The 14,173-nt window shown below is 49.8% G+C and overlaps 1 protein-coding gene and 1 long non-coding RNA gene across 8 annotated transcripts; one reads left to right on the top strand and one right to left on the bottom strand.

Moving 5' to 3' along the window:
* DHODH (dihydroorotate dehydrogenase (quinone)) lies at nucleotides 1–14,173 on the top strand. Of its 2 annotated transcripts, none has more exons than XM_055552064.1 (9): nucleotides 1–258; nucleotides 2,378–2,590; nucleotides 4,493–4,692; nucleotides 7,464–7,546; nucleotides 9,985–10,172; nucleotides 10,782–10,895; nucleotides 12,232–12,385; nucleotides 12,561–12,720; nucleotides 13,212–14,173. In XM_055552064.1, the coding sequence occupies exons 1-9, from the start codon at nucleotides 238–240 to the stop codon at nucleotides 13,264–13,266; spliced, it is 1,188 nt and encodes a 395-aa protein (XP_055408039.1). In that variant the 5' UTR covers nucleotides 1–237; the 3' UTR covers nucleotides 13,267–14,173. The 2 variants fall into 2 exon arrangements, with proteins under 2 accessions (XP_055408039.1, XP_055408040.1); XM_055552065.1 differs by lacking the exon at nucleotides 1–258 and adding an exon at nucleotides 1,038–1,235.
* On the bottom strand, nucleotides 5,125–12,675 carry LOC129631214 (uncharacterized). 6 transcript variants are annotated; one of them, XR_008703935.1, is made up of 4 exons: nucleotides 12,537–12,675; nucleotides 8,003–8,288; nucleotides 6,132–6,290; nucleotides 5,125–5,255 (listed from the first exon to the last, which is right to left on the bottom strand). It is a non-coding gene; the product is annotated as an uncharacterized LOC129631214 (long non-coding RNA). The 6 variants fall into 6 exon arrangements; XR_008703934.1 differs by lacking the exon at nucleotides 6,132–6,290 and having other exon boundaries at nucleotides 5,126–5,255; XR_008703932.1 differs by lacking the exon at nucleotides 5,125–5,255 and having other exon boundaries at nucleotides 5,320–6,290.

Raw genomic sequence — 14,173 nt, 5'->3', positions numbered from 1 at the left:
GTAAGGTGTCCCAGCCAGGGCGCACTGCCCCGCAGCAAAGACGCCGGGAGGCCGGCGGGCGGAAGAGGCGTGTACACCGCGAATGCGCCGGCGCATGAATGTTCAATCAGACTCTCCGGCGGAGCGGAGCCTTCCCCTCCGCGGGCAGGGGAGACGCTCGGAGGGGCGGGGATTAGAGGACATCTCCATCTCCTCCAATGGAAACGAGTCAGAGGCGGGCCCAGAGGCGGCAGGAGCATGGCGTGGAGGCAGCTCAAAGTGAGTACAGCTGGTGCTGCTAATGTGGCAGCATGGAAAAGCACGGGCGGGAAGCCAGGCGAGGGGAGGATGAAGGGTTAGCTTGGGCGAGATGTGGACGGGAGGCGGCTCCGAGAGCGTGGGCCTCTTAGGGTAGTGTGTGTAGCTTTGCAGACGCCTGCTGATGGTCATGCGCGTGCATTTACACACGTACTCGGCCACTGTGTAAATGCTACGTGTTAACAGTGTAGATGCTGATCTATGTAAGAGCACGTGGGCTTTTACTGAACTAAGCCCAGGGACACTTAGTGAACACAGGACCGCCTAGCATTGTGTGCAGGATCCAACCTGGAATGAAATTACAGTAAAACATAGTGCCAGTCTTTTTAGATAAACTTTTAGGGCAGGGTTTTTGTAACGTCACTCATATCTGTGGATCCACACAAGGGGCGTTCCTACAGTCTCCTGGAGGAGGCTAGAAGCGTAGATAATGAATACTAGATCTATGGTGACGGCTAGGGGTGACCCTTAAAGGCAAAGCTGATCAGGCCTCCTTGTTTAGGGAACCAAACTCAAAACTTTATTCTGGCCAAGACCCCTGCCTGCCTCCCCAGCTTATTTTTAAGCCGTACTTTTCCTCACTCCTTGATTCCAGACAAACCTTTCCCCTTCCCCCATTACTTGGGTGCATCTCATTCTCCTATGCCGCCTAGAGTGTGGAGGGCCTTTACCATCGTCCCCTCCCCAGCCCCCGCCCTGGCGCCTAGCTAACTTCTATTTATTCTTTGAATATCAGCTTTAAGACACTTCCTCGAGGAAGCCTTTCTCTACCTCTGAGATTAGGTTAGGCTCTTCCGTCACTTTTTTCTTCAGAGCACTGTTGTACGTTTGCATGATCCTTGATTTCTCTCTCCTCCTGAGGTTGTACTCCTCGTGAAGGCAGGGACTTGAGCCTGGAATCCATCGTTGCGTGCAGTCTCTATGGGGTGAATGAATGAGTGAGTGACTCAGCACCTGGCAGTGATAAGTATCACGAGCAATGTTTGAGTTTGGTGCAAGAAGACCTGATGTTGGATATAAGAACACAGTTGTGGTTGCCAAGGGGGTAGGAGAGGTGGAAGAGGGAAGGATTGGGAATTGGGGCTTAGCAGATGCAAGCTATTACATATAGGATGGGAAAACAACAAGGCCCTGCTGTATAGCACAGGGAGCTGTATTCAATATCCAGTGACAAACCGTAATGGAAAAATATGGAAAAGTATATATATGTGTAACCCAATCACTTTGCTATTCAGCAAAAGTTAAGGCATTATAAATCAACTATACTTCATTAAAATTTTTTTAAAAAGACCTTAGAAAAAATTTTTTTGCAAAACCCTCTTTTGCATCCTGAAGTGGAATTTATGTATAATGCAATCTTTCTATATATAATTTAAAAGGTCAACATAATGTCCTAATTGGAATATAAAGGAGAACTGAATTTATAATAATATGTATTTTGACCCATAAATATTAGGGCATGAGTCATCTAGGTAGTGAGTTGGGTGTGTAAGCCTCTACTTAGAAATTCTAGTGCCACGGGAATGTCTTCTGAGATGGTGAGTTATTCTTATTAATGTTCTGTGCTGAACAGTATGGTCAGCCCTCAATCAACAAGGTAATTGCATTCCTGGAAAGTCAATGCAGATGAAAACCACACAGGATTGTGTTTATGTGGGGAAATAGAGTCTGTAGTTCTAGGCTCAGGTAGTACGAACAGATATTTGTACCTAGTGACTGTCAGTAGGATTTTCAAAAGTCGTAGAGGCACTTCTGACTTTACTGATGCCCACTCACTAAATCTATGAGCAGTCTCCTCCGATTTCCACTGCCTGCCCCAGGGGTACTCCTCCTCTTGAAACCCCTGGCCTGGAGTCCTTTGGGGCAGAGGAGTGTGTGTCTGCAGAAATGCAGATACAGCCTCTGCCTGTAGAGGCCAATATGTGAGCAGGAACGAAGGAGACCAGCATTAGCAGAAGGCTAGGAATATGACTGCATGTAAAGGCCCTTATGTTCCCTGTGAGCGTGTAAAGTGTGTGAAGGGTTTGGAGATGGTGCCTCAGCCTGGCCTTGAGGGGATGCCACTGGCTCTTTTTTCTAGAAGCGGGCCCAGGATGCCACGGTGATCCTGGGGGGCGGAGGACTTCTCTTTGCCTCCTACTTGACGGCCACGGGGGATGAGCACTTCTACGCTGAACTCTTGATGCCGTCTCTGCAGCGGCTGCTGGACCCTGAGACAGCCCACAGGCTGGCTGTTCGCTTCACCTCACTGGGGCTCCTTCCTCGCACCGCGTTTCAAGACTCTGACATGCTGGTAGGTGCTCCTATAACATCTTGTGCGACAGATACAAAGGTCAAGGTCAAAGTCTCCTAATTTATTCAGCTGGGGCTGATCCTTTTGAAAACTAGAATCTCAAGTTAGCCCCCAAACTGTCGTCCCCATCTATAGATCAGGAACACTGAGGTACAGAGGAGTTAAGTGACTTACCCAAAGGCACCCAGCCAGGAAGTGGCTGAGCCAGGATCCACACCCATGGAGTCTGGCTCAGCATCCTTCCCCTTAGCCACCATCCCTGCCTCACCGAGGTCTCAGGTAGCCCAGAGTTCACCTCTGCTGAAAAGGGAAGCATGCCAGCGTCACTAGCATCTACTGTGATGTAGGGATGTCTAGCCAAGCCCTTTGAGGAAAGGATACTGCTCCTGTCCCAGCCTCATTCCTTCCTGCATCTAATCATGGGCACCACTGTCCACTTACTCATCTGTGTGCTGGGGTTTCTGCAGCAAACAAAGTGGAAGAATCCACGTCCTCCTAGAATCTACATCCTCATGTAAGCCCTGACAGTTTCCACTGAAGAGACTCAGCAAATGGGGGACATTAGAATGATGTGAATGTGAAGAAAACACCAAGAAGCCCTCAGACCTCTCTGGAGAAGAGTCTCTATTATCGATCAAAGTGGCCTTTCCTATATTTTCCCTTTGTGTCTTAGTATCTCTTTTACTTCCCATCCTGCAGCTTTGAGATGTGTGTGTCGCCTTTTTTCAGAAAAGTGAAAATCTTCTTTGGATTCCTTTCGGTTAGAGAAAACAGGTTACTAATGTAGCTCTTTCATAGCAAAGCCAGGTGGCATAAAGAGAACTTTGGAAAAGCGGGGGAGACCTGTACACAGTGCTCTGGACTGGTGCCAGCCCCATTTGACCATCATCTCTGGGCTTTGAGGACTGAGGGCTGCCTGGGGGTCCTGTCGTGCAGCTGGGGTCAAGAGCCCCTTCTGGAGCGTGGCCCCCAGTGGCCCCCTGCCTAGTCCCTGAGGAGCCATGTGCACACACTCACCTCCATCTGTTCTTCCCCCTCTTTGGAGCAGCCTTTCTTCTTTCTGCTTCCGGGACTAAATGTGTTAGCCTGGGACCCTTGCTAGTCCCGGCAAAGGCTTTCCTGCAACATCAGCTGACAGAGACAACTCCATTGGCAACTGCTGGCTTTATGATAGGCTAATGCCGTTCCCATCTTTTAACATATCTGTCTTGCTACTAGATTTGTTGGCTCCCATCAGGGTGAGAATCCTGAATCACTCAGGAGTCGGACTAGACCTGACAAATCATTCTCATTCTAATAAACAATCAGGAATCCAGCCCACGTCTGCCAGGCAAGAACCTGGTCCTCCCAGCCTGGTTCTGGGGCCCAGCAGTCAGAGCTGCCCAGCCGAGGACAGGAGTCATGGGGACTCTGCTGGGCCTTCGTGTCGCCTGGCTGAGGAGGAGGGACACAGTGGAGGCTGACTTACTCAGATGATGAAAGGATCTCGCTGCCTGTTTCAGAATAGCACCCACTAGGGCTAAAACCAATGAGCCACTCTCTCCCACCAAGGATAGTGGATAAGAAGGTGCAGTCCTTAACTGTGATTGGAAAAGGCAGCATCTGTCTCCTGTTCAGCCCATGGTGGGAACGCTGTTTGTCTCCTTGGTGATGATAAAGCCTGATGGTTCTCAAACTCTGGCTGGTATCAGAATCAGCTGGAGAGCACTGATTAAGATCGATTCCCTCAGAGTTCCATTCTGCACTACCCCCCCAAAAGACTCTGATTCCTTAGTCCAGGGATGGGCCCTGGGACCTGAGGTTTAACAGGCAGGTGATTCTGACGTAGGCATGCTGGGGACCATGCTTTGAGGAACACCAGAATGGCTTTTTCTGCCTGTGACTTTCTTTCCTTCTCCCTAGGAAGTGAGAGTCCTTGGCCATAAATTCCGAAATCCAGTGGGAATTGCTGCAGGATTTGACAAGCACGGGGAAGCGGTGGATGGCCTTTACAAGATGGGCTTTGGTTTTGTTGAGATAGGCAGTGTAACCCCAGAACCTCAGGAAGGAAACCCCAGGCCCAGGGTCTTCCGCCTTCCGGAAGACCAAGCTATCATTAACAGGTAGGTGAGCGGCCGTATGACGTGGACATTTTTCTGTCATTTGGAATGTTCTGGAATCATGTTGAGCATAAAAGCAGGTTTTATGATTTCAGTTTAATGTATATACTGAGCTGGGGCTCGGAGGACTACAAAACAGCTAGTCACAAGGTTACAAGCAGGAGAACGTGGGTGTGGATGTTGGCTCACTTGACTTTGGAGACTATGCTTTTTCCACCTTGTTACTTCCAGTGCCCTTGCCCAGCTCTGTCCAGTAGAAATATTATGGTAGTCCTATATGTAATTTAAAGTATTCTAGTAGCCACAATTGGAGAAGGCAATGGCACCCCACTCCAGTACTCTTGCCTGGAAAATCCCATGGATGGAGGAGCCTGGTGGGCTGCAGTCCATGGGGTCGCTAAGAGTCAGGCACAACTGAGCAACTTCACTTTCACTTTTCACTTTCACGCACTGGAGAAGGAAATGGCAACCCACTCCAGTGTTCTTGCCTGGAGAATCCCAGGGACGGGGGAGCCTGGTGGGCTGCCGTCTATGGGGTCGCAGAGAGTTGGACACGACTGAAGCGACTTAGCAGCAGCAGTAGCCACAATAAAAATGTAAAAAGAAACAGGAGAAATTAAAATTGACTTTAATAATCTACTACATTATTTGTAATATTTATTATACTACTTAATTGTAAATGCTTAATATACACTTTTAATATATAAGCAATATAAGCATGACTGGCTGTGTGCCTTCTTTCACTGTACCAAGCCTCTGAAGCCCAGCATGCTATCCCTATAGCATTCTCGCTTTGGCCAGGCTTCACTGTGGCTGCCTGTGCTTAGTGGTTCTTCCACCGGACAGCACAGCCCCTGCCTTCAGTAACTGGGAAAGGTAATAATCGATATAGACAGCTGCTTTTAGGAAGAGAGATCCTTCTAGACTATGTAAAGCCCTTCTCTTTGTGACCCCTGGCAAGTTTTCACTACAGCAAACCCAGAAAGTGGAGAAGTTCCTCCTTTCTGGTAACAGTATTTGAGAGCCTCCTTGGCGGGGGTGGGGAGGTTTGGGAGGCACCTGTGGGATCATGAAGGGCCTTCTGGGAGGCTGATGTATGGAAGGTTTATTTGGCTGCACGTCCTGCTTTATTGTGCTTGTTTTAGGGAAAATTTCTAGCTTTAGACATTAAGTTACTGATTTTTCCCCTGTAGGGTGGGATCGATAGCTTCAGAATGGTCAGGTAAAAAATGTTTACGATTCACCTGCCACAAATAACCGTGGGTACCAGGATGACGGGGCCTGGTAGGATCCAGTGTGTGAGAAGTGGCATGAGAGAGCAGGGCCTGAGCTCCCAGCCCTTGTGTTCCTGGCTCCAGGCATGCCTGGCCCAGGGTGGGTGCTGGATGAACAGAGTCAATGAGTACATGTATCTATTAGGTGTTTCTGGCTGCAGAACTTACTGTTTAAGTAGTAATGGGTGTTTGTTATTATTTTCTCCTCATTATGGGTGTAGTAGGCAGGTCTAGGGCTGGTTGAGCAGTGGGGTAGCGTCAGGACTCTGGTCCAACCTCTGTGGGCCTTCGCTTCTTGCAGCCTGAGCTGCAAGCGTATGTCCTCACCTGAGGACATCAGAGAGCAGAAAGGAAAAGGAAGTATGGATATGGGGGGAGGCGGGTATTTCCCCAGAAGCTCCCTGGTAGGCAGCACTTTGTGTCTCAGTGACCAAGCCCCATCACACGCATTTCACCCTGTACTGGGGAGCTGGTGCCACTGGTAAGGAGGAAGGGAGGGGGGTGGCCATTAGAGCAGCGCCCCTCGGTGGGCTGGGGACGAGAGATGAGAGAGACGAGGCCCAGCCTTTGTGGAGTGTCCGGTGGCAGGTGGTGGAGAAGACGTTGTCTCTTGTCCTCGAGACGACTGTAACACAGTAGGGGAACGGCAGCCTTTATGTGCATCCCAAGTCAGGAGAAGACGGGTACAGGGCAATCCATGCACGCCAACAGGTGAGGGAGCATCTGGCTTGGGCCAGGAGAGAAAGGATGAGGAGATGGAGTGGCAGGATGGGTTCCAGGAGACGAATTTGTGGGGCGAGGCAGGAGGCGGGAAGATGGGTTATCACAGTGGTGAGGTCCCACTGCGTGGCAGCAGTGGATGGGAAGGAGGAGGGGCTGGACCCAGACAGGTCTGGGGGCAGCTACGTAGTTGAGTCTGGGCTGTTTACAGTGCGAGTTGGCTGAGTGACTTGTTGGCAAATTGTAATTTTTCCCTCTGTGCTTGATGGTGTTCTGGCAAGTTCTCTAGGACTTCCCAGGGTGTTTAGACTGTAGAAGTCTAAGAACTGACTGATTTTTCCTTTTGTTTCTATGTCACAAATGTATGGTGAAATGGGCTTCCCAGATTGCGCTGGTGGTAAAGAGCCTGCCTGCCCATATAGGAGACATAAGACAAGACATGGACTTGGTCCTGGGTGGGGAAGATCCGCTGGTGGTAAAGAGCCTGCCTGCCAGTATAGGAGACATAAGAGACAAGACATGGACTTGATCCTGGGTTGGGGAAGATCCCTGGAGGAAGGCATGGCAACCCATTCCAGTATTCTTGCCTGGAGAATCCCAGGGACAGAGGAGCCTGGCAGGCTGTAGTCCAGAGTCGCAAAGAATTGAACATGACTGAAGCGACTTAACACGCACACATATGGTGAAACGGTCAAGGAGCCATCTCCACCTCCCTCTCTCTAGTCTTTCTGCCTGAGGGTCCTAACTTTGTCCCTCTCCTTGTGCTCTTCTGTGCTCCAGATACGGATTTAACAGTCATGGACTCTCCGTGGTGGAACACAGGTTACGGGCCAGACAGCAGACGCAGGCCAGGCTCACAGAAGGTAAAGGGCGCTGCATCAGAGGGCGGTTCCTCAGCTGTTGGAAGGAAACTTGTGGGAGAAAGTCAGGAATGTTCCCAGTGAAGTGAGCATGATTGAGCAATAAGAAAAAAAAAGTGTGGAACTCAGGGCTCCTCTCCTAGAGGAATTTTCCTGGCTCCACTACAGCGTCCAAGCTTTTAATTGAACTTTGCAATTGAACAAAGATAACACTTTGTTAACTAAAGTTCACAAAGTTAACTAAAGTTCCTGCTTTGTTATGTAACCTGTGTCACGGCGGGCGACTTGGAAATAAGGAGTGCAGAGGGGCCGCTCTGTGATCACAGGAGCAGGGCCTGGGTGCCTTCTTTGTACATCCTGCTCTGTTGTCCTTTTCTCCATCATAGAAGTGATGCATGCTAATGATAGACCCGTTAGTAAATGCAGGGAAACATGAGGAAGAACACTAGCATTACTCACACTCTTCCCCACTCAGGGATAACTGTTTCCAGCACTGGGAAAGTATCCTCCATGACTGGTCTGGAAACACCATGCATTTTCGAAGGCCTCCTTCAGAGGTGCTGATGTTCGTTCCTGGGGCTCTCTGCCCTGCTGTCCCTTGGGGTGCACGTAGCGGTCCTGGCACAGAGCTCTCTTCACCGTATCTTCCCAGGCATCCTCTGGGGCTGGGTGAGGCTATGGCCATCTTCCTCTTTCAGCAGGCCCCTTTGGAACGCCTTCCAGAAGATTAGCCTCGTTAGATGTCCTGGTAGTGAGATGAAAAAAACCTGTGGATATTGGCTTCATTTCTAGAAGCAAAACTGAAAGTTAGCAACCTCTGATTTGGGGAGTAGGAAGTGGCCTTGCTTGGAACTCCCTCGCCTTGGTAGACCTGGACCCTGCTATACTGTAGACCTTGCCACTTGGGGGGCTTGCAGGTCACAACAGCACTGTCATGGTGTGTGATACTCTCCTGCCTGGCCTCCCTTTCCTTCTTTTAATTGTCCACAGTGCCCTTTATACCACTTCTCTCCTCTGTGCTCCCTTGCCTGACCCCTCAGCCCCCACTCTGGTGCTAACATTTGTTGGAGTGAAGCAAAATCCCACAGCAGAGCTCTGCACATTGTGTTTAGCAGCAGCTGGAAGCCGTGAAGACAGCTTAATCGCTTGCATCATGCCAATAAACTTGAATTGTTAAAAGCTGTGGTGCCCTTTGGGGGTAGAGTAATTCAGCAATTTTTGTCTAACCCCCAAATGTTGTCATTTGGGGCAAATGACTACTAATGGAAGACCCACTGGCTACATAAAAATGATCTCTTAAACCAGTTTGCCTGGTGGAAAAAAATTACAGCTTCCAAGCCATCTTAGCTTGATTTGGGAAGCTTGGAGACCCTGTTATATAACTTGTCTAATTGGGTTCCCTCTCTTCCCCTCCACCTATGAAATTAGCTACACGAATCTCATTTACATTCAAGCTGATGATAAAACAGGGACTGTGTTTACACTGTGCGATAGCAGGACCAGGTGATGGTCTTTGACCCTCCCTGACCTGACACGTTTCGTGAACTAGCTGGATGTCTCAGATCTTTCAGCCAACTGGTGGGAAAAACAGCTGGCACCATGGATATACTTTATCCTTTGCAGATAAGGTGGTATCCCAGGAAATCAAGTACAGACAAGCCCTTGCTTTCACACATAGAAAAATACCTTTCGGAAACACACTGAAAGTCAAAAATACAAGTCAGGTGATAATTCCCTGTATTTTAGAGTAAGGTAGCCATATTACCTACCGTGCACGTTGAGACAACACTTTTGAGAGTGGAAGGGACACAGGCATGAATAATTATGCCCAGGCTACAGGAGTGTTCAGGGCTGGCCTGGAAGCTCTGGGATGTGCGGTCACCTTAGTTATAAGGGGAGTCCCTTCTCAGGACGGAAATGATAAAACCGTTATGCCTCTTCATTTTAGACATGAGAATCGAAAATATTTTCCAGTCTATTTTATACGTATCCTTTAATTTTGCGCTTTCTTCACAACCACACACCCAGTCACCTGACCAAGAGCAACAGGCGGCCCCTGAGAGTCAACAGCTGTCCCCTGGCATGCTGTTGACTTGCCTCTTCCCAGCTGTACTGCATTTACGAGCCCTACCTTTTTCATCACTAGTAGCTGCACTCCTAATGTCTCCATGCGCCATTAAATTAAAAAAAAGAAAAAGGGTGCAAAGCGACAAAGCAGGAAAACATCCTAGTAGCTGCCCAGGCACGGCTGTGCAGACGAAGGTGGAGGGTGGGTTTAGGTCGGCAGGCAGGGCACCATGCATAGCTCGGGGTTTTTCAGCTGCTGTGGGCAAGGTCACATTTGGAGCTGGAAGGCCATGGGCTGCTGGTCAAGGACGGCTTCAAAATATTATGTGGGAAATGGTGAGTGGGGACAAAATCCTGACCAGTGATATTTACAGATGGGCTGCCGCTGGGAATAAACCTGGGGAAGAATAAGACCTCGGTGGACGCTGCCTCCGACTATGCAGAGGGGGTTCGAGTCCTGGGTCCCTTGGCTGACTACCTGGTAGTGAATGTGTCCAGTCCCAACACGGCTGGGCTGCGGAGCCTTCAGGGAAAGGCCGAACTGCGCCACCTGCTGACCAAGGTGGGTAATTACGTGTCCAGGCCCAGCCCCACTAGTTTGACCTACTGTTCATTCTCTAGGGCCAAGCTTCAGCATCGCTATCTGCTATCGAGGAGTTGTCCTTAAGACCTGGACCAGTTAGGACCCCTCACTTCCCTCTAATCCCCTATGTAACACTGATTGTGCTCAGTATTAATCAACTGTTCAGTTATCTATCCCTGCTGTTAATCCACAGTGTATGAGAGCAGGGACCACAGCTCTCTCATTTACCACTCTGTTCTAGCATCTAGCACATTAAAAGAATGAATGATAGAATGACTTTTCATCAAACAGTACTTGGGACAGTATTTGCTGTCTCTTTTAGGGACAAAAGTCTAAATAACCTTAATGTATTAGCCAATGCCAGTGACATTAGAGACTCACTCTCGGGGATTCCTTGGTTTAGAAGAATGGAATCAGATCTATCTTGATGGGGTTGTTTGCATAACTGAGAGTGGTGTTTCCGGAGAAGGAGAAATTGCTGGTGCCTTAGTTTGACAGCTCGTGTGAAGACCCACTGCAGCTGCCGGTCACGGTCACACTGTAGGCTGCAGGCTCAGGGTCCCCATCTCTGGCCCCGTGTTGCTGTAGGTGCTGCAGGAGAGGGATGCCCTGAAGGTGGCCCACAAGCCAGCTGTCCTGGTGAAGATTGCTCCTGACCTCACAGCCCAGGACAAGGAGGATATTGCCAGCGTGGTGAGAGAGGTGAGGGTCAGGGCCTGGGGACACCCTTCATGGCCTGTAGAGGCCACCTGACCAGCTGGGTTAGCCTGGATGGCAGTTTCTGTTATATTAAGGGCTGGTTTGCTCTGTCATGATTCAGTGCATCACATACAGGCATTATTGTTTAGTCACGGAATCATGTATGACTTTTTGCGACCCCATGGACTGTAGCCTGCCAGGCTCCTCTGTTCATATGTAGGCATACCTCAGAGATATAGGAGGTTCAGTTCTGCCACTGCAATAAAGCAAGTCATGGGAACTTCTTGGTTTTCCAGGGCACATAGACTCTGCTAGTATAGCCTGTTCACTGGCAATAGCATTGCCTCTAAAAAAACAATGTACATACCTTTTATTTTTTAAAAGGTGATCCTTGCAGATATCTCTGGTGATAGCTCTATTCTAGGAACTGCCCCTCCCCTTAAAAATATATATATTTACTTGTTTGTTTACTTACTTATTTTGGCTGCGCTGGGTCTTAGACACCTGGAGTCTGGCGCCTGAGACCACTCGGCCACCCTGACATGCTTGCGCTGGGTCTTAGCTGCAGCATGTGAACTCAGTTGCGGCATGCAGGATCTAGTTCCCTGACCAGGAATTGAACCCAGGCCTCCTGGATTGGGAGCGTGGAGTCTTACCCACTAGACCACCAGGGAAGTCCAAAACAATGTATGTCATTGAATTAAAAAATACTTGATAGCTGAAAATATGCTAACCATCATCTGATACTGCAGGGTTGCCACAAACCTTCAACTTGTAAAAGACTTAGTATCTGTGAAGCACAAAGAAGTGAAGTGCCATAAAACGATATATGCCAGTAATAAGAAAGTAAATGTTTGAAGCGGTGTTTGAACGGGTCCTTTTCTCCCGCTTCTTCCTCTTCCTCCAGCAAGGGCTTTAAAGGTTGTGCCTCCTCCAGCCTTGATCAGAGTGCAGTGTCCTGTCTCCAGTCTAACACCGCGTATCGGTGTCACCGGAGACCAGTGCAAACCCAGACTGAGCCCCGCAGTCCTGCTTCAAGTCCTAGTTCCACCTCTTTCTACCTGCAGGCCTTGGCACAGGACACTCTAGATTGAGTTGTTCTAAGGACTAAACCCCATCCTGGTGGAACCATACTGGCAGTTGGTATGTGATGGCTGTTACTGTCATGTTGAGGCTCATTCTGACACTTGCCCAGGAAGTATAATGAGGGAGGTCTGGCTCTGGCTTCTGGGGGCTTAGGTGTGGGCGCCGGGCCCGCCGCTGTGTCAGACCTCCAGGGAAGCTTCTCCAAGTCCGTCATGCTCTGACCGGGGGGCTCTTTTTCTGTCTCCCCCTGCAGTTGGGCATCGATGGACTGATCATCACAAACAGCACAGTGAGTCGCCCTGCCAGCCTCCAGGGTGCCCTGCGCTCTGAACCAGGAGGGCTGAGCGGAAAGCCCCTCAGGGATTTATCAACGCAAACCATCCGGGAGATGTATGCACTCACCCAAGGTAAGGACTCCATGTCTGTCTTCAGAGCTCTGTGTGCGCGGGCTCCGGGGCTGCGATGGGACTGGGCTTCCTGAACCACCGCCCTCAGCAGGGGGCTGGGGCTGGAGCCAGACTGAGCTCCTGTTCTCATGTCTCGCCCTCCCTTCCTTACCATGTCCCGTGCGCTTCTCTGCAGGCAGAGTTCCCATCGTCGGGGTTGGCGGTGTCAGCAGCGGGCAGGATGCGCTGGAGAAGATCCGGGCGGGAGCCTCCCTGGTGCAGCTGTACACGGCCCTTACCTACCGGGGCCCACCCGTGGTGGGCGGGGTCAAGCGGGAGCTGGAAGCCCTTTTGAAGTGAGTGGGGCCACGTGTGGCTTGAACCAGGCAAAGTTAATGTGGTTATCAACCAACTCAGAATGACTCAATCAAGGGGATTTCACCTGTCTCTATTCTTCATTCAAAAAGCATCTGAGGGGTACTCCCCAAATGCAGGGGGAAATTTCCCTGTTACTCTTTTGACAAAGGTCATACAGTGCCAAAGAATTAAAGATTAACTTCCAAGACAGTGGTGTTTATAGGCCTAAGGCGTTCTGTCCACATTCCTGTTAATTCAGTAACACTGGCTTGAGGTCAGGGAACTGTCGGTACTTACAATGGATTCCCTTCCTGGTCTGAAGACCTGGGGAGATTCCTGGGTGAAGACAGTTCAGAGGGGATGAGGCATGCGTTTGGGATAGCGAGGCAGGCGTAGTCACCGACCAGATGGAGCCTGGTTGAATGTGGGCTTCCAGTAAAAGCCGGGCCTTTCCTTTACCACTTGCTGAAATGGTTTGTTCTTTTTCCAGGGAGCAGGGTTTTGCCAGAGTCACAGACGCCATTGGGGCAGATCATCGGAGGTGAGGACTGGTTGGGGGGAAGCCTGATCTGGAACTGTCCTGCTAAATCAAGCGAGCCTTCCAGGCTGATGGAGAGAGACCACATTCCCAGACCACAAGGCCCCTCCTCCAGCTGGACTGTAAAAACCAACCCTGACGGTCAGCAGAAGCCATGCAAGGCTTTCCTCAATCACTTGTCAGACAGGAGCTGTGTCCTTGATTCTTTCTAGAGTCACAGTCCAGGATCCTTAAATATTACAGGGACAGTAGACATTTGGAGGGAAAATCATGGTAAAATAAAGTCATTGAAAAACTGCACTTAAGTCGCAACCCTCTTGCCTAGAAGTTGTAGGTCTTTTCAGGCCTCTGCCCCCCAGGATCTGCCGTCAGATTCCCAGGAGCTGGACTCTCTTTCATCCTATATGTTTAAAGTTTTAACTGTATTTTGAAAATGTTTCAAATGTAGATAAAAGTTGTAAGGATAGGGCTTGTGGATGGCTGTCCTCTCCATGTCTGCACGTGGTCCAGCCTCTGTGTGTTTGGGTCCTGCTCTCTTCATCGAGGGACACTGGTCCTGCTGGTCGTTTTCACTGCATTCCTTGTGTAAAGGCCCCGTCTCCAAACCAGGTCACATTCTGAGATACTGCAGGTCTGGATTTCATCCTGGCGATCTTGGAGACCCAATTCAGAAGATGGGCTGGTTGTCCCCCTGCTATACAATCTGTGAGCTGGTGCTGCTGGGCAGGCAGGCTCTTGAGGTGCCTGAAGACACTAGACAAGAGGCTCAAGAGGTCTGGTCATTAACTAAAGAGACAGAAATGCTAACCTTTCAAAACCAAAAAGCAGATGATGATGGGAGGTGAACGGCTCGGCTGGGACGTGCTATTGATGTCAACACGCCTTCACAGCCAACAGTGCAGGTTTATTCACGT

The sequence above is a fragment of the Bubalus kerabau genome, chromosome 17 (assembly GCF_029407905.1).
Source record: "Bubalus kerabau isolate K-KA32 ecotype Philippines breed swamp buffalo chromosome 17, PCC_UOA_SB_1v2, whole genome shotgun sequence".
NCBI lineage: Eukaryota > Metazoa > Chordata > Mammalia > Artiodactyla > Bovidae > Bubalus > Bubalus kerabau.
The sequence above is the reverse complement of the archived record's forward strand: the minus strand, read 5'-3'. Positions and strand labels throughout refer to the sequence as shown.